The sequence below is a fragment of the Astyanax mexicanus genome, chromosome 15, assembly GCF_023375975.1.
Source record: "Astyanax mexicanus isolate ESR-SI-001 chromosome 15, AstMex3_surface, whole genome shotgun sequence".
NCBI classification, from domain to species: Eukaryota; Metazoa; Chordata; class Actinopteri; order Characiformes; family Acestrorhamphidae; genus Astyanax; species Astyanax mexicanus.
The window spans coordinates 46,748,767-46,769,652 of record NC_064422.1 but is presented as its reverse complement, the minus strand read 5'-3'; the positions used below and the strand labels follow the sequence as shown (position 1 = coordinate 46,769,652).

At 35.8% G+C, this 20,886-nt stretch overlaps 1 protein-coding gene across 1 annotated transcript in view; it reads right to left on the bottom strand.

Moving 5' to 3' along the window:
• st6galnac (ST6 (alpha-N-acetyl-neuraminyl-2,3-beta-galactosyl-1,3)-N-acetylgalactosaminide alpha-2,6-sialyltransferase) overlaps positions 1 to 20,886 on the bottom strand; it is a 31,972-nt gene that overhangs the window by 4,780 nt on the left and 6,306 nt on the right. Inside the window, exons 2-9 of the mRNA XM_049464314.1 lie at positions 16,605 to 16,963; positions 11,638 to 11,941; positions 6,796 to 6,961; positions 4,689 to 4,863; positions 2,527 to 2,665; positions 1,881 to 1,984; positions 1,011 to 1,094; positions 62 to 161 (exon numbers count right to left, since the gene is read on the bottom strand). Of these exons, the coding sequence (XP_049320271.1) occupies positions 62 to 161; positions 1,011 to 1,094; positions 1,881 to 1,984; positions 2,527 to 2,665; positions 4,689 to 4,863; positions 6,796 to 6,961; positions 11,638 to 11,941; positions 16,605 to 16,744 (1,212 nt within the window). The 5' untranslated portion in view covers positions 16,745 to 16,963. The remainder of the gene's footprint in view (positions 1 to 61; positions 162 to 1,010; positions 1,095 to 1,880; positions 1,985 to 2,526; positions 2,666 to 4,688; positions 4,864 to 6,795; positions 6,962 to 11,637; positions 11,942 to 16,604; positions 16,964 to 20,886) is intronic.

The following is a 20,886-nucleotide window of genomic DNA, read 5'->3' as shown; positions in this document are numbered from 1 at the left end:
AAACGTAAGAGTCTAAAACATAAATCTGACTGAATGAGGGAGATAGAGAGATAGATCTCACCTCATCACAGGTATGAAGAGCTGCCAGCAGCATCACGGCTCCAGTAGAAGGTCTGTAGATGTCCTTGTATCTGGTGTTCAGCATGTGTGAATGAAGGAACCTTCAGAGGAACAAAGAGAATCAACACTGAGGCCTAAATACTCCACAATAAATACTCCACAATAAATACTCCACAATACTCCACAATAAATACTCCACAATAAATACTCCACAGCTTATATCTTATATCATCACTGTCCAATAAAAAACAAGTATTTAAATTTCTGTCGATTTTTAGTTTACTACATAATTTGCAATAAACCTATTCTCTTATTCCTTAACTTATTCCTCTCCACCTTAAAACTAATTTCCACTTTACTTAAAACTATTTATCTTTCACCTTAAAACAAATTCCCCTCCACCTTAAATCTTGTTTACCTAAACAAAGAAAATTTCTTGATAAACGCACCAAAAGAAATACTTCAAAAATACGTTTTTTTCTCTCTCCTGTAAAGTTGCTGTTTTGGAGATACTTGTTTTTCATTGGACAGTGATGATCTGTAGGGATCCAACAAATATCTGGCAACCAAAAGTATTTGTTTAAAAATGGCAAAAAGTGAAAAGACAGAATAATAAATACAGAGTTTCCTCTAATATTAGGATTTCTTCAGCAGCAGCAGCAGCAGCAGTGTTTCTGAGTTACTAGCAGCACTAATACTAAAATAAATATACTGTGCTGTGGTTTGTCTGCTGGAATATTTAAATATTCAAATAAAACTAAAAATTACATGCAGGTTGTTTATGCGTCTGACTGGTTTCTAATGGTGTTAAAGGGTCTTTAATAAAGATGAATTTATAAAATAAAGGTTATAATTAACATTGAGTGACCAGCATGTGAATATTCAATAATAATCACTATAATAATATTATGTATTATCCATCAGAAACATGTTAATCCTGGATCTCTCACCTGTTTCTGACGTAGCGGATGAAATCCGGATGGTACATTTTAAATTTCTCTACGGTCACGTTTGCTCCAAAATACTGAGGAGGCCTGAAAAATACATTTATACACAAAAATCAGCATCTAAAGTCAGACTTACACTGAAAAGTATAACACTGTGTACAAAATAAACAACTGTGGAAATTAAACAATGATATAAGTATTTTAATCCGCATTTTGTACATTTAATTTAATTTACCAAAAATACATTTTTTTTAATTTAAAATAATAAATTGGGTCTAAATGTATCTGGACTGTGCTGTTTCGAATATACATTAAAACACTTTAAAAATATATATATTCTTTTAGATATTGATTTAATACTCAAAAATTTAGGTGAGAAATATCATGATATATTAACTTTAGGGCTGGGAAGTTAATGAAATTAATGAGATTAATAGAGTTACTGTTTTAATGTGTTTAAAAAAACTTTTATATAACAGCGATTTACATATTTTACACTTTTCTAATATATCATATTTAACTGATTTATTAGAAGATTATATTATGTTTAAACTGTGTTTAATATAAAATCAGATCCAAGGTTGAAGGACTCTTAGTAGCGTGTTCATCACTTTAAATGGTGCTGTCTGTGTACAATAAAAAAAAAAAAAACTAAATAAATGTTTATATAAGACTTAAAAATCACAATGGTAATTGGGAATCACTTATTTAATTGAAGAATATCAAGACTTTTTTTTTTTTTTTACAATATCGCCCAGGGTGTAATTGAGCTATATGAGTTTCTCACTATATCTCCATGTTCTGAACAGAACTCTACGGTATATTTTATATGTTTTATATATTTTAAATGTTAAAGGTGATAAAGAAGTTTACCCGGCGCTTTTCTCCGGGCCCTGCAGGATCGCGGTGTGAGTGGCCGCCGCCCTCATCAGAATATAGTCCCGGTCGTGATCCGGCAGGAAAACATACCTCGTCTCCTAAACGAGAAAAAACATTCATTTATAAAAACTGCAGATTTTATTACTTAAAGTGAACAAACAGTATTTTACCTGAATACTGTAGTGTTTTATACAAAATGTCTTTAACAAAGTTCTTTACACAAAAACAAATCACTCTCACATAAAGATGAAGATCTCACAGCTCTATTCTATTCTTACCAGTTTCAGCACCTTTCAGAACGAGACTTTTAAGGGCTCTGACACTTGGATGCAAATTACTGTTTCTGGCCACGCAACAATAAGGGAGGAGCATCCAAATGGCTTATAGAAGCTCCTACGATTCCTGAATCCAAACTGTTCCAGCTGAAAACTGATGGATGTCTTGATGTTTGGAGTGTTTTTAGTGTTTAGAGGGTCAGTCGAGACTAGAGGTGAGTAACCCAGGTCCAGAAAGTAAAAATCCAACCCAGGGTTTTGCACAGTCAGTTGGTACAAAACCCTGGGTTGGATTTTTACTTTCTATACCTGGGTTATATGATAATAATGTATTAATGTGGATGTGTAGGGGAGCGTGCGGTTACCGTGTGGAGGGGCGGGCCGTGGTAGCCGGCGCCGGCGTAGCTGCGCATGGAGTTGCGTAAGGTGTTGGTGGAGAAGGTGTAGTGGGAGGTGCGGCTGCCGACGTCCTCCTCAAACCCTTTAATAACCGCACCATTCGTCCTGAACACCAACAGAGACCACAGAAAACCATTTTAATAACCACTTCTTCATTCATACACTCTGTATAAACACACTGCAGTATTAAACCAATATTTCTACAACTGTTGGAAATATGCCTACTTACAGTACACTGCAAAAACTAAACCTTAATCTAGCATCTAAGTGGAATGATCTCACTTCAAGGCAATAATTCTTAAATATATAGATATATAAATCAAGATTATTAAGCTTATTTGACGAATAATGATAGTAATTAGACTTACTTCCAATTTTATTGTGTGCTGTTGCTTAAAATGTGCCTTATTATATAGTGTTAGTGCATAAAATGCAGTAATGTAAATTTTCTGATTTGTGTTGAAATGAAGCCAAAAAATACAAGATTGTTGCTTGAATTAAGAGGTACTTCTCATTTTTAAGAACATTGTAAGAAATCTTACAAAGAAAATATATTTATTTACTGGCAGATTGTTTCATATTAGATAAATAAACAAAACTGTCATAAAAAAGTCTTTATTTTAAAGTTAAATGAGTGCTGGATGTTAATCTAAAAATATTTCTCTTCTGAAAACTGTTTATTTAGGTGAATAAAGAGCTTCCATTTATTTACAGTAAGATTTTCATTTTAATATTCCCAAATTTCTCCAGCACTAAGGCCGGAGCATTAGCATTAGCGGCTAACTGATAGACCTTATAGTGCGAAAAATACAATAGTCCCTATCTGGTAAACTGATCCAGAGAGTTTATAATCTCAGAGTTTATCTGTTGACTCTGGGCTTTTAGATGAGATGATTCAGTCTGTGGTGGTTTATTGGATTTAGGATGGAGAGTGTTGATCATATTTATAAACAGCTATTTCCCATTTGTTGCTGTTTTTAAAATAAAAGTCCTCTATTTGGCCTGACGATATGTAACATTATTACATGGCCCTTTTCACATGTTGTATTATTAAACAGCTTTAAAAAGTCACACACTTAAACCAGTTTATCCAGCTTTATTAGACGGGTTTACTACCTGAGAACAGCCTATATAACCTGAACATAAACCAGACCATAAAAAACACGAGGAGCTCAGAATAAAACACTATACTTCACTCTGAAATGCGGGTCGGGTTAAAGTCTGTTCTTAAAGCTTGGAAATTGTCATTAGCAGCAAGCTAGACACAATACATGACAAGGGCTTATTAAAACAACGAGTTTTAATCAGTCTTTTAACCCCTTTACCAGGCCAACTTTCTGCCTGATATTACACACCTAAATCTTAAAGATTAAAAAAAAAGGTTTCATGTTTGATAATAATTTTTACTACAAATTCTAATTGTAATATCAATTATTTTTAATTTCCTGTCTCTTTCCTGACTTTCATTTTAAAATCAGTATTTTCCTGAATAGAAATCAATCAGTTCATGTCTCCAAACTTTTAGTTTTGTTATGTTTGTCTGTTTTTTACGTCTTTATTTTCAAACCTGCAGAATTTGGTTTGATTTCTGTTTCTGATCTGGAATTATTATTAAGTGGAGAAAAGAGAAACGAGGCAGCTTCTCCAAGTGTCCTGTAGGAGATTTCAAACCCTCAAATTTTCAGAATGTAAATAAATTATTTTACTGCAGAAAATAAGGGTTTTGTATCACCTACAGCTGTAGCCTGTACACGGAACAGGATGTGTTATTAATTTTAATTTACTTTTAAACTGAACTGTAGTGAACGCTGGGCGGAGTGGAGGGTCACTCCGGTTTAGTTTCTCTCTGGTTTTATTGATTTGCTGATTAAACTACTGTGTAATTAGCAGAGCTTTTCAGGTGGAGTTGAACAGATTAATGCTGATGGAGTATAAACTCTGCTGACGGTGCTTAACTGAATTATTTTTGTTTTTAGAAACGGACAGTAGCCTCAGATATTGATTTTAACATTACCCGAAATCATTTAACTTTTATATTGACGTTCCTGCAGTAACTGAAGGTGTTCAGTAATAGGTGAAGTTTGATGCAGGTAAGTTCAGCAGTCAGTAGATCAGGTGTTTTTCTCACCTGAAGACGTAATGGTGCTGATCGATCTCCTCGCCCTTCTTGGATCCTTTCAGAATTCCTCCGTTCCCGACCACAGCGCAGCGGATACACCGCGACCCGTTCCCCCGGTTCCCCCAGTCATCAAACATCTCCTGGTTAGCCGCGGTGTTCAGGACGGCCAGCGAGACGTTCAGCACTGAAAACATACCATACCGTCACCCGTCTCATATTTACTGTGTTCATTTTACAGTGTATTTACAGTGTTCATTTTTTAACAATGTATATAGTGTTAATTTGTGCAAAACTAAATTACATAATAGGAACAAATTTACAAAAACAGAAAAAAAATAATTTTACAACAAGCTCTTCCTGTGTGTTAGCCCGACCCTTTCTGTCTGAATTCACAGTTTGTTAAATGGTAATTTTATTTTTCTAGTGTTAGTTTTTCTTGGCCACTCATATACACAGTTTATATATATATAAACCTTTTTTTACTTTATTACACTAATATTAACCCTCAGTAAACACGCTGAGAGCGTAGAGTCTGAGGGCTGGTGATTATTGTGAAATATTATTTATCCTCAGGAGATTATAAGTGGTTATTGCAACACTACAGCTGTTAGATTTATTATTCACCACCAGTTAAATCCCTGATTCCCAGCCTGCATTCCTCCACATCTCAAACTCCCCACAAACCACACGGTCCTCCTCCACCCTCTCATTCCAAACCTTTAAACCCGGGGAACTATATATATATATATATATATATATATATATATATATATATATATATATATATATATATATATATATATATGTATATTTATATACACACACGAATCAACCGTAACAGTTTTACCATTATCTATGTTTTAGGTTGGTCGTATAAAACAGCCTAAAACCTATAATTATATAATAATTATAACTCCAGGCTGTAGTTCTGTATCTGTTTCTCTGTGTACTTTATTATTATCTTCCTTTCATCCTGTTCTTCAATACTATAAAACTATATAATATAATTTATAGTGAGTATATAATTTTCATAAAGCTAAAGAAACTTTAGAAGCTAAAGTTGATAAAGTTTAAGTAGTTTAAAAGATAAATAAGCTAAAAAAAAACTAAATAAGCTACACCAGCTAAAGAAGCTACAATTGTTAAAGAAGCAAAAGTAGCTAAATAAGCTAAAGAAGCTACAGTAGCTAAAGAAGTTACACTAGCTAAAGAAACTAAAGTAGCTAAAGAAGCTACAGTAGCTAAAGAAGCTAAAGAAGCTACAGTAGCTAAAGAAGCTACAGTAGCTAAAGAAGCTAAAGAAGCTACAGTAGCTAAAGAAGCTAAAGTAGCTAAAGAAGCTAAAGTAACTACAGTAGCTAAAGAAGCTACAGTAGCTAAAGAAGCTACAGTAGCTAAAGAAGCTAAAGTAGCTAAAGAAGCTAAAGTAGCTAAAGAAGCTAAATTAACTACAGTAGCTAAAGAAGCTAAAGGAGCTACAGTAGCTAAAGTACCTACAGTAGGTAAACAAGCTACAGTAGCTAAAGAAGCTAAATAGGCTAAAGTAAGTTAGCTAAAAAAGAAAAATAAGCTACAATAGCTAAAGAAGCTATAATAGTTAAATAAGCTAAATTAGCTAAATAAGCTAAAATAGTTAAAGTAGCTAAAGAAGCCAGAGAAGCTAAACAAGCTACAGTAGCTAAAGAAGCTAACATAGATAAAGAAGCTAAAGTAGGTTAGCTAAAGAAGCTACATAAGGTAAAGAACTAAAGTAGCTAAATAAGATAAAGTAGATGAATAAGTTTAAGTATGAAAATAAAATGAAAGGAATTAATTAGATAAATTAATAAAAGGTCTGTTCAGAATTCACATATAGAAATACAACAACTATTAAAATATACTTTATATTCTGCTTTGCCCAGTGACATTATACATGTTCATATTTTTAACAGAATTTCCATGTTTTGTTGTGTTCTGTTTTTAGATGTTTATTTTTCCATTTATTTATTATAGAAACTCTATATTCTAAACAATGGGCCTGAAAATTAGTATTTGTTCATTTTTTAAGCATTTTTAAATGTGAAAATGATGTACAGTAAAACGTATATAATAATGGAACCGTGTGGTAAACACTCACCGTCGATGCCCACACTGCCCCACCCGTGGGCTCCTGGGTAGCGGCTGAGCCGGCGGTACTCCTCCGGGGAGAAATGATCGGCCCACTGCAGCACCGGCACGTCCCCCAGAAACCTCGCCGAGAAATTCGTCCCCGACACCCTCGCCCGGATACTCTCCGCACAGCTCTGAAATACAAGTAATGTTCCTTTAATATTGTGTTTTATCTCTAAAACTGAACCAAATAACTACAAATTTAGGTTTTAGGGTCAGTGGTGGTCAACGCTGATTCCACAACACTATATGACCCCATAACATGCGACGACAAAGCAGCAGAGTTTTATACTTCTGCGTTAAATCTACGCCACATCCCGACGTGCACCTAACAACGAAAAGACTGCAGCAGCAGCTGTGATTGGTCCACAGAGACACTGAGCTGCGGACGCTCGCACTGCACTCAGCTGCACAGGGCGCTCGCACAGGCTACACAGTTTACAGCACAATGACTCAACACAGCAGAACAATAACCCAGCCTTTATTCGTTTATAGTTTTATATTACATAAAAAACTATAATATAAACCTGTAAATGATCTGTTTTATTCTCAGGTATTACTGCATGCTCAGAGAAACTCAGCTCCTCTATATCAGACTGAGCATCGCCTCAAAACTGAGAGAATGGATTGATTTCTTAATTATGTAAATTGGTAAATTGTACATAAAACAGAAAAATATATAATAACAATATTAAGCACAGTAAAAGGTTTGAAGGATGATTTGTGTTAATCTGTTTGTATAAAATATGAAAAAATAACCTGCAAGAACAATTCTGTTGGCAAGAAAACTTACAGTATTAATCATAGAGAGCTGAGGTAAAATAAATGTAATATTAAACTGGAAAACAGGGAAAAAGAGATAAATACAATTTTAAAATCATAGCAAAGATGTTGAAATGTGAAATGATAGAATTACACAGAATTAACATTATGCAAACTGTAACTTGTGATATTGTGATTATTATGATATTGAATGCATTAATTTTCTTTTGAATGCCTGTAAAACACTGTACACTATAAGGGCTTGCTCTACACTGACCCGCCCTGCTGAAATGCACTGTTTTGGGTGTTGGTTAGAAATGCGGTTTTGCTGCAGAGAGAAGTGAAGTTTATTTCAGTTCCTCAGCGCTGAGAATCGCGGCTCAGAGGTTTGGTTGTTTCGGTTTGGTCGGCTGATGAACCCGGAAGAGCTGAGCCTGAACACTACCAGATCAGGAGAATCTCTCACTATCTTTAATAAACACCTGAAGACAGAGCTCTTCAAAGAGCTCTTACTCTCCTAACACCTCTAACTAACTACCTTCTACTACCAGATCAGGAGAATCTCTCACTATCTTTAATAAACTCCTGAAGACAGAGCTCTTCAAAGAGCTCTTACTCTCCTAACACCTCTAACTAACTACCTTCTACTACCAGATCAGGAGAATCTCTCACTATCTTTAATAAACTCCTGAAGACAGAGCTCTTCAAAGAGCACTTACTCTCCTAACACCTCTAACACACTAACTACTTCTAACCTCATTTCCTTCTTCCCCTCCTTCACTCCTCTATCCCTTTATTTCCCTTTGACCTCCTTTAAGCCCTGTCTAAAAATGGTTTATCTTAATTCCTATTACTTTTGTACTTGACTGTTGTAAGTCGCTTTGGACAAACGCGTCTGCCAAATGTAATGTAATGAACACCTGACCCAGACTCACCTGGAGCTCTTCACCTGCTGAGCTCTGTGTGGACATCATCACTGTCATGCAAAATAATCTCAAAAATAAAAGTTAACCCATTAAAATGCATTGTCCCGTATACGGGCTACAGGTGTAGGTGATACAAACCTCTTTTTATTGCAGTAAAATAAATTATTTACATTCTGAAAATTTGAGGTTTTTAAATCTCCTACAGGACACTTGGAGAAGCTGCCTGTTCAATTTCTCTACTGCACATAATAATAATAATTCCAGATCAGTAAAGGAATCAATCAGAAATCAACACAAATTCTGCAGGTTTTAAGATAAAGACATAAAGACTATAAAAACTAGACAAACATAACAAAACTAAAGGTTTGGAGAAAATGAACTGTTTGATTTGTATTCAGGAAAATATTGATTTTAGTTTTAAGAAAGATCCGATGATATTATGATGTTATGATTTTATTCATTATATTTTGACATTAGTAGATTTACTTAATTTTTTTTTTTTATATTTTCTATTACAATTACAGTTATGCTTTTCAGAAATGTTCCTTATTAAATCCTAAAGATTTAGTGGTGTAAAGTCAGGCAGACTATTGACAAAAATCCAGGCCTGTTAAGGGGTTTTTAATGATGAACGGACCAATAGAAACGCTCCAAAATAACTTTCACTGAAAGTTAAAAGGTTTTTTTACTGTAAAAGTGTTAAAAGTGTAAATGAGATTATTTTGTTTGTGTAACGAAGACGATGCAGTATTTACACAAACTTCTGACTGGTAGTGTACATATTATCATTTATTAACATGAAGAGAATAAACAGGTGATGGTGAGGGACAGGTGAGGGACAGGTGAGGGACAGGTGAGCACCTGAAGGCTGTGCAGGTGTGTAGATTATAAAACATTAAAATATCAGGGATATAAAGTCAGTAGATGCTGATAATCATTAACAGTCTCGTTTTCCTCGTGCCGCAGTGCAGGGAAATACAGCAGGGGGGCGGAGTCAAGATTTAACAGTTCAAACCAATATAACAATAAAATCATATAATAATATAATATAATATAATAATATAAAGATAATATAAGGCAGTTTATGGGTGTACAGATGTCCAGTGTGTACTGACTGTATTTACAGTGTAACCGTGATCCAGCTGTTCTGTTTAACTGGATAAAGTGCAGCACATATAAAATATAATACTGTATTTATACTGTAAATAACTGCAGTATTTATTTAGTGTTTTTTTAAGAATTTGACGCCATTCATGCATTAAATTTAATATGATGAGAAATATTGCATCCTTTTTTTATTATTTATTTTTTTACAAATATATACAATATATATACACAATATTTTTTACCATATCACTCATCCCTGTGCTGAACTATTATCAGTTCCTCACATTAGAAAAACATCACTTTATCACATTACACAATATTTATGGTGATACATGTGATCGTGATCAAAGTGCAGGAATAGCAACGGATTAAAAAAAACTCTATATTTATACTATCAAATACTGAGTACAGTGACTTTTATTCTAATTATAATATACTGCAATTCATCCAAACCAATTAAACTGGATTAATAACTATATATGTGATTAACTGCACAGTTTATGGTCATTGTTCTTTAAGCACTGAGGATATTTTTAATATGTTTTAAAAATTATATTGTCGATATGATGAAAAGAATATATCACAATCCAATCGATCAAATATTTCAGTAATCAAGTATTATACAGAAAATCGAACAAAATAAATGTTTCCTTGGTTAAAGAGCGATTACAAATACACTATATTTTAAATAAGATATTTTTCTTAAAAATGAATAAACAACTGGTTTCCTTGTTCAGATAATGGATTTAAATCCAAAATTATGACTTAGAGACTGGGAGACACCTAAGCTTTAAAATCTGCTGATATTTCATAAATGTGGTGTTTGGATGCTTTGAGAAACATAAGAACACTTAAGTGTAGAGTCACTGAAGACTCATTGAGTGAATCGGATCAGGAATCGAGTGCAGATTGGAATCAATGATTCTAAACATTGTTTATTTGCCCATGTGTTGATATGAGGTTCTGAGCTGGTGTAAATATAAACACAGCCGTGGGGAAACTCAGAGACGACACAGAGCTCTCCTCAGATACTGGATTATACTGCAGAACTGAACACTAAAGAGAAATAAAGCAGTGAATCAGCCTCAGAAACTTACTGTGAGAGAAACTCTGAAGCAGAGATTAATGTTATTATTATTGAGTGTTTTATACAGTGGATTAATTACAGATCCTCACTGGAGGAACTTGTTTTTCTGCTGTTCTGTGTGTATCTGCTGGTGTTTGTTGTGTTCTGATATTGTTGACCGGAGGAGGATGGGTCCTGGTTCTGGTTCCTCTTTTGGTTTTCTCCTTCTGCCCTGAGGGTTTTTTTTTTTAAACACTGTTAACGTTGTGTTTGTACTCTAAACAGACTCAGACTCGGATCTCTGCACAGCCTAGAGGTGTAGAGAAAATATTGATATATGGAAATATTGCGATATTGTCTTTTGCAATACTGCACTGCTATAGAAATTAAATGATTAGTTTAGATGTAAAGGTTGGTGTCAGAAGTGGTTTATGTAGATAGCAGTGTTGTAGAGTGTGAATAAAAATATACTTTTCTTTTATTTTATACAGATTTTATAAATATATAGTAGATTTATAGAATAAAAACTGTGGTTTACACACTATAGTTTTGTAACAGTGTAAACGAACATTTAGGAGAAATTAGGAAAAGTTTTGGCACTTTGCATTTGTTTTATGTTCTCAGCTGAGATCTGACTTTGCTTTAACCCTTTCAGACCTGAATTATCTCCAGTTCTTTTGTCTGTAACGAACAGAGAAGAAAACTCTAATATTCTACTATAAAATCTGTATAGCAAATAAATTCAGTTACCTAAAATATTTAATAGTTTTTTGTTTTTATTTCCATTGCTCTGGAAGTTTGTGTGTAATATTTTATATTTTATGACCTTTTTATTTCCTAAACCATCTCTAAAACATGATTAAAATGTGTTTGAAGGTTTAGTATCTAAACAGAATCAGCAGATTAAGCCCCTAATTTTAGGATTAAAAGTAATAGTATAAAAACTTACAGTCTGAATCAGAACAGGGTCGGAGGCGTAGCGGTCTCCTATAAAGTCCGGCACTGTGGGTTTCACAGCTGCTTTGGGAGCGCTGGTTCTGCTGGTGGTGTTGGTTCTGCTGGTTCTGTTTGGTACCGTGACGGTTTTAGCAGGTTTTATTAATCTCTTGGATTTAATCTCCGGATCAGCGTCTTTTTGAGATTCTAGTTTCTTTATTCTCGGCTCAAATTCATCTGTATGGATCATTAAAAACTTCAGGGTCAGCAGATCCTCCTCCGACGTGTTGCTGCTGCCGCCTCTGGAGTCCGGAGGCCTGGAAACATCAAACATAAAACCAGGAGAAAATTCTGATTTATTTAATTTACTACAAACTGCTGAACATAACTAAAAATAGAAATACACATATACAGTGCTGTGCAAAATTCAGAGGCCCTTTATTACTTTATCCCAACCAACTACCACCATTTTCAGCATGAGTAATACAGACAGCGATAACACCCTTAAAAAAAAACGTCCAGTCCTCAACATCATTGAATTCATTGAATGTGAGAGATAGTCTGAACATTAGAAATGTGTCTTTAAAAAAGATACAATCTGTAATGGTAATAAAGCAGAAGTGTAAACACACACTAGACTGAATTATTTGCTATAAGATTTACACTGACATAAAAATTATTCATACATATATATATATATATATATATATATAGGACATGGGGCTAGTATTCTGTCCCATGACTTTTGGCACTCCACTGTATGTTTCCTGTGAAGTTGTCGTTCTAGAGACACACATGCATGAGAGTAACAATCATATATAAATATATTGCTATTTATAGGTTTATGTTTGAGTAAAATGAACATTGTTGTTTTATTCTATAAACTACAGACAACATTTCTCCCAAATTACAAATAAAAATATTCTCATTTAGAGCATTTATTTACAGAAAATGAGAAATGACTGAAATAACAAAAAAGATGCAGAACTTTCAGACCTCAAATAATGCAAAGAAAACAAGTTCATATTCATAAAGTTTTAAGAGTTCAGAAATAATCAATATTTGGTGGAATAACCCTGGTTGGTTTTTAATCACAGTTTTAATTTCATGCATCTTGGCATCATGTTCTCCTCCACCAGTCTTACACACTGCTTTTGGATAACTTTATGCTGCTTTACTCCTGGTGTAAAAATTCAAGCAGTTCAGTTTGGTGGTTTGATGGTTTGTGATCATCCATCTTCCTCTTGATTATATTCCAGAGGTTTTTAATTTGGTAAAATCACAGAAACTCCAGCACACTGGTATTAAATACATGAAACACAATATTTTATCCCTTCTCTACTCAGAAATGCTTCTGCTTTTAGCCCAGAATCAGAAAATGAAAGAATATAAAGAGTGTTATTTGCAGTATAAGAGTGTAGGTTGTGGGTCAGCGTGAGTTTAGGTGAGTTTAGTGAGTTTTTTCCGGGTTAAACTGCAGGATTTCAGGCTGAATCAGATGCAGATCAGAGTCTGGGCTGTAATGACTAAGCAGTTTTCCGTCTGCTGGCTGAGGAGGAAACGCTCAGCAGGGAAGAGCTGCCAAAACCAAAATCACCCTGTTTAAAGAACGTTAATAACAGGTTCCTCAGAGCAGCGTTTCAGCTCTTCAGACTCCGCTAAAAACAACTCTCTGTTTCTTATTTCTACAGTGCTTTTATTCTTAAATGTTTAGTTTTATTTTTTTATCTTGAGTCGTTTTCTTATTTACACTACTGATCTTAGTTTTAGCTTAATTTTAACATTTTTCTTTGTTGTATTAATCTTATCTTCTTTTGATCTTAATTTCCTATCAATTAAACCAAGTTTAATATAATTATTATTATTGTGTTTCTTATTGTGTTATTTTTATCTATTTTTATATCTTTTATTTAATGTTATTTTAAAATGAATAATTTTTAGTTATAATTTTCTTTGTCATGCCAATCCCTGTTTTTGTAAATGCTCGGCTACATTGAAAAAAAAACTGCCATCAATGTACTTCTAAGTCAAAATAAAGGTTGATTGATTGATTGTGGTAATTTAACCTCTAACACACTGACTACTTCTAACCTCATTTCCTTCTTCCCCTCCTTCACTCCTCTATCCCTTTATTTACCTCCTTTAAGCCCTGTCTAAAGATGTTTTTAACTTCTATTACTTTGTACTTCATTATTGTAAGTCGCTTTGGACAAAAGCGTCTGCCAAATGTAATGTAATGTAATGTAATTTTATCATCATATTAATGACTAAAGGCTAAAGCTGCTGTTTCCATGTGGGTCAGCCAGACGTCTTCCTGTAGCAATTTTTTTTCTTCAGTTTCTAAGAGTCTTTATTTAAGGGTGTAGGAAACAGTACTCAAGACGAGACAAGAAAAGAGACAATTAAAGACAAGAAAAGTCCCAGTGCTTTAAATGAACGCTGTCAGAATTAAATCCTTCTCAGTAGTTTATTGGTTTGGGTCCGTATTGGACAACGTCTGGGTCCGGACCTGGAGCGCAGTCTGCATACATGTGATCCCTGGTCTAGACCATATACACGGTTCTGATTTATAAAACCACTCCTTGCTGCCCTGCAGAGAACAACAAGTTCAATGTTCAGTTTTACAGTGTTAAATATGTCAGGTCAAGAAAGGCTTTCTTTATTTTATATATTTTTTTATAAAAACAAGTGAAATCAAGAAAGACCGTATTTTATTTTTTATAAAAAGATTATTTATGTTAAGTTAATTCAAGAGAAATGGTCTTTTATTTTTATAAAAAAACTTATTTTTTCAGGAGATACATTGTTGCTGTTAAAAACGCATTTTCCAATAAAGGGAGTTTTGGTAAAACTGGTTATAATGTTTATGTTAAGGCGGCGGGAGGTGGTGTCTGCAGCTGCTGAAAGTAACTAATAAAGTAACTTGTAAAGTAACTTTATTATAACTTTTGTAACTTTTATAATCAAGTAATCCATAAAGTAACTAAGTTACTTTTTAAAGGAGTAATCAGTAATCGGATTACTTTTATCAAAGTAACTATACCATCACTGCACAAGGCCTATTTTGCCTTTTTTAATATAAACATTTTTTGTTCATATTTTCTATCCTTATCTGGGAGAACATGTGGATGAACATGGTGATGAACACGGTGATGAACATGGCTACGTGCTCTACCAGCCCGGCAGCATGGTCGTCTCCAACCACACCTCTCTCACAAACAACAGCTCAAACTGAACCCCAGAGACTCACACTTCCTTCCTACACAACCTCCAGAGACTCACACTGCAGAGAGACACCCTCAAACCCAGGATAACCAATCAGCTTTCACTAAACTGAAGCAGAACCTGCTGTAAATCCTGCTGTAAATAGAGTTCTATATTACACCCTATAAACACACCTTATCATTAAATGTGTATATTTATTTTTTCCTACACAGTAAATGAACAGTGAAGTGATCTATCAGATTATGAAGGAACACATAATGAATCATGTAGTAACTTAAAAACAGTGTTAAACAAACTAAAATACTCTGTGAAGTATTTAGATACTCTTTTCTGGGGAGCTGTTAACATGCGTCCTGATGAGTGCCAGTTTCATCATTAGAACGTTTTTTTGATGATCTTTGAAATTCTTCTTTTCAGATTGTCTGACCTTCATTTCTTAAAGTATTTATTTCTTTATTTAGTTGAGTAGTTGTTTCTTCTCATAATCTGGATTCGAACATTACTGAAATATTCACTATTCACTGTATACCTGTAACTCTAACTCTTCACTACTTTACTTTAACTGATGCTCTCAAACTTTACATTAAGAGACAAGAAATTCAAGTAATTAACTCTTGATGAGTTCAGCACAGCTGTTAACTGAAAGCCTGAATTCCAGAGGTGCTACTACATTTAAGTTTTTTTTAACTAAACTTAGTTTTCTTTACACATCAATCTTGTAATTGTTTACTCAAATGATTATTTTAATGTTGTGTATTTGAGGAATTTAAGCTTGTAGAACTTAATTTTTCCATTTTCACAATATTGCAGTAAAATCATTTAATTATTTAATTAATTATAAAATAACTTACTAAATATAATCTTAGTCACAAAAACAAAAAAGTTGCCAACCCTGAAGGTATACCGTAAATCTTTGTTAGTACAAGAGTGTAGCGAATGCAGTAATATAAGCATTTATTTTGTGTGAATTTATTTATTTATTTTATTTTATTATTTGATGTACATTTTATATTTGTACATTTCTTGATTATAATGTGTATCTTTCAGAAAATTGTTTAATTAATAACATTGTCTGACCACGTCAGCAGTTCATCAGTTGGTCACATGGTGCACTTAGGTAAAAAAAATAAGTTTCGTTTTTAGTCAGTCGGTGAGTGCAAGCAGTCGAAAAGGACAAAGGGCTGTGAACTAGGACAAAATGGACTTCTAGCAATGCCTAACCTTCTGGTTGGAGGTGCACACGGTATAGTCATTTAAGTTAAATATTCTTGTGTTGTATGTGTGTAAATTACGTTTGAGAGCATTAAAATTTTGTGTAGTAATTTTCAGTTTAACAATTCATAGACTGTAACATGGCGGTGTTACTGATGTGTATTTGCCACTGTGCATTCTATTTCAGTGTTCACGGTGGTCTTGGGCGTTGTAAGGCAGAACATACCTGTAATAAAACGTTTGAACCATCAGTCGGAGTGCGGCACTTTTATCAACCAGTTAAGAAAAAGTTGGGAGCAGCTATAAAGAGTGAATACTGGAACCGCAGCAACATACTGTGGTTAGTTAAGAGTAGAGGGGGCGGGGTCAATTAGGTTCTGGGTTTGTTGGGAGTAGGCAGGGGCGGGGTCAGTTAGGTTCTGGGTTGGTTGAGAGTGGAAGGGGGCGGGATCAGTAGGGTTATGGGTTGTTTGAGAGTGGAAGGGGGCGGGGTCAGTTGGGTTCTGGGCTGGTTGAGAGTAGAAGGGGCGGGGTCTCTCCTACCTCTTGTGGCTGTAGATGGTGTTCTGGTCCTGGTGACTCCACTTTGTGTCCAGACTCAAGCAGAGAACGTAGAAACCCAGAACTGCAGTCAGAACCAGGAACGCCACCATCAGGCTCCTGTGACCCAGACAGCCCGTCATCTCGGCGCCGCGCTCGCCCCCGTCCTGTCAGCAGCACCCCTTAACTCCTGCCGGCCCGGCGAGGGCATGAGGAGGGCAGTTCTGACTCCACGGGCCGACCAGCTATCCAATCAGAATCCTGCATCAGAACCAGCGCAGGAACAAGATGCTGAGAGCTGCTGTTCCTTTATTAATCCCCCGGGTACCGTTGCCAACCTCCACCGGGCACCATGAGCCCCCCTGCTCCCAGAGAGAGAGAGAGAGAAATTTCAGATAAATAAATGGTTTGATCTGGACTGCAGGAATAAAAGAAAAGAATTAAGACACCTATCCAATCTTAAACACAGAGAACCATTTAATGAAGAATTACGAGTGAAATACTGGGACACACTAAAAGAATATAAACACACGATCAAATCAAAGAAATACAAACACATACAAAATCAAATCAATCATTTAGAGGAATCTATAAACTCCAATTCATTTTGGGAAACCTGGAAATCACTCAACAAATCACATCATGACCAATTATTAATTTCAAATGGAGACACATGGAAAACACATTTCCAAACTCTTTACAGAAACCCAGTAATAAAGGAAAAGCAACAAATCATTGTAGATAAATTAGAAAATCTAGAAAAGATCATTAAAGAGAACCAGAATCCACTGGACTCTCCAATCTCACTAGAGGAATTAGAGGAAACACTCAAAGACCTGAAACCTAGAAAAGCCTGTGGAACAGACAGCATCCTAAATGAAATGTTGAAATGTACCAATCATAAATTCAAATTGGCTATTCTAAAACTTTTTAACTGTGTTTTAAATTATGGCAATTTCCCATCAATCTGGAACGAAGGACTCATAACCCCGATCTATAAATCCGGCGACAAATTTGAACCAAACAATTACAGAGGGATCTGTGTTAATAGCAATCTAGGGAAGGTCTTCTGTAGCATTATCAACAAAAGAATTATAAACTTTATAACTGAACACAACATCCTAAACAAAGCTCAGATTGGATTCTTACCTAATTATAGAACATCAGACCATGTTTTTACCCTCCACACCCTCATTAATAAATATGTCACCCAAAACAAACAAAAGATTTTTGCTTGTTTTGTTGATTTCCAAAAAGCATTTGACTCAATCTGGCACAAAGGATTACTATTTAAACTTCTAAACAATGGAGTGGGAGGGAAAGTCTATGATCTAATCAAATCTATGTACACAACTAGTAGATGTGCAGTGAAAGTGGGATCTCAGAGGACTGATTTCATCACCCAATCACGAGGTGTACGACAGGGCTGTAGTCTGAGTCCTACAATGTTTAATTTATATATAAATGAACTGGCTGAATCATTAGACAGATGTGAGGATATCCCTGGTCTATCTCTTGATGATTCAGTGATAAAATGTCTTCTTTATGCAGATGACTTGGTACTGCTATCTCCCACAAAAGAGGGTCTTCAACAAAGTTTAGACCTTCTACACAAATACTGTGATACATGGGCTCTGAAAATAAACCATCACAAAACCAAAATCGTAATATTTCAGTACAAATCACAACGCAGTAACCATGTTTTCACAATTAATAAAACTAATATTGAACAATCAAATAAATACACATATTTAGGCCTAACAATCACCTCTACGGGAAGTTTTGGCTTGGCTGTGAAGGAACTCAAAGAGAAAGCAAGACGTGCACTTTTCGCCATTAATAAATCTATTAAATTTGATTTACCAATCAAAATTAGACTCAAAATATTTAAATCTGTTATAGAACCCATTGCACTCTACGGCAGTGAGGTTTGGGGGCCCCTAACAAAAAATGACTTCCCAAACTGGGACAAACACCCTATAGAGGTTCTGCACACCGAATTCTGCAGGAGTATCCTACGTGTGCAGAGGAAAACCCCTAATAATGCATGCAGAGCTGAACTGGGCCAATACCCCCTAATATTAACCATCCAAAAACGAGCCGTGAACTTCTATAAACACATTAAATCCAGCCACCCCCAATCACTCCATTACAAAGCTCTGACCAATCAGGAACAGAACCTCCAGAAGAGCCCCCTTACCCAATTAATCCTAAACATCACCCACCTTAACCCCGCCGACATTACACACTCTACACACCCCCACCACACACTCACCCAAACACTACGACCCAACCCGATCCTCACCAGACTAAAAGAACAGTACCACCACTACTGGACCCAGAGTATCCAACACCAACCCAAACTGCAGTGTTACTCAGCCCTGAACCGAGAGTACACCCTCGCAGAGTACCTCACACTGATCCCAGATCAGAACCTCAGGAAAGTCCTGACCATGTACCGACTCAGTGATCACAGCCTGGCCGTGGAGACGGGTCGGCACAGACGGACCTGGTTACCCAGAGAGTCCAGGCTGTGCTCTCACTGTGATTGGTCCGTGGTGGAGACAGAGTTGCACTTTCTGACCGAGTGTCCCAGGTACGCCCAGATCAGAGAGAGATATTATGGACAAATGATCGACATCTCTCCTGAGTTCCTGCACTATAGTAACAATGAGAAACTCTCCTGTTTATTAGGAGAGAAGAGTAAACTCCTCCCACTCTCAGCTCTCTATATCACAGCCTGTCACAACCTGAGAGACAACCACTCTAAACAATAATCAATATCCATTATTAATCAATATTACCCCCTACTGTTCACTTATTTATATTTAGATTCTATATCTATATCTCTTTTCATTGATATGCCATTATTATTGTTAACATTGTTATTTCATATTTAATATTTAATATTTTTCATATCAATATTATTTAATCTCTTCTTGTTTAAGTTGTTTTATTAGATTTTCTTTTTTCATTGTGTTTATATTTGTGTATTGTTTGTCTGCTTTGGCAACAGTGTACCTTGTGACAGTCATGCCAATAAAGCTTTATTGAACTTGAACTTGAGAGAGAGAGAGAGAGAGAGAGAGAGAGAGACAGAGAGAGAGAGAAAGATAGAGAGAGACAGAGAGAGAGAAAGAGAGAGAGAGTTATTATTATTCTGCTGGGCTGTTTCTACACAGCGTTCCTCACTAATCCAGCTTTAATTAAAGGCTGTGGAAACGGGCGAAGGGAGAAGGTGCCGCCTCCTCGCTGGCATTCCCCCTCTCCTACTGAGTGTTTAAGTTCTGGGGTTTCAGCTGTTCAGTAAAGAAACAGAGAACACAGGACGTGGGGGGGATAGAGGGCCAAGAGAGTGAAAACATATGAGAGAGAGAGAGTGAGAGGCAGAAGAAACAGAGGAAAAAGAAAGAGAGAGAGAGAGAATGTGTAAAACTAGCATGTCTCATGGAGCAAAGCGATTAAAAAAGGTTTAACCTCACTAACAGGAATCCCCTCTCCTGAGTGCATCTTTCAATCCATACAGTGAGTTACTATTCACACAGCAACACAGCAGAGCTAACAAACACCACTAACCACTAGGGATGTGCCATATCGCACTGTACACAATAATATCTCCAAACGGGCAGCGGGAGAAGGTGCCGCCTCCTCGCTGGCATTCCCCCTCTCCTACTCAGTGTTTAAGATCTGGGGTTTCAGCTGTTCAGTAAAGAAACAGAGAACACAGGACGTGGGGGGGGGGGGGTCGAGAGAGCTTTAATATAAAGGGAGAGAGAGAGACAGGGAAAGCGAGAGTACCGGGGGAGAGAGTCTGAGAAAGAGAAAAGAATAGAGGGGCGACAGAGTGAAAACGTGAGAGAGAGAAAAAGAGTAACAGTGAGAGAGACGGAAAAGAAAAAGAAAAAGAAAGAGAGAGAAAGACAGAAGCAGAAAGAATGTGTAAAACTAGCATGTCTCAAGAAGGAAAGAGATTAAAAAGGATTAACTTTACTAACAGGAAACCCCTCTCCAGATTGTTCTGGGATTTCAGCTGTTCAGTAAAGAAACAGAGACCACAGTTAGCATGATGAAAGTGTGTGTGTGTGGGGGGGGGGGGGGTAGTGCGCGAGAGAGCTTTAATATAAAGAGAGAGAGAGAGACAGTGAAAGCGAGAGTAAAGGGTGAGAAAGGGGGAGAAAGAGAAAAAAATAGAGGGGCAAGAGAGTGAAAACGTGTGAGGGAGAGAGTGAGAGTAACAGAAAGACAGATGGTAAAAAAACAACCAGAAAGAGTGAGAATGTGTAAA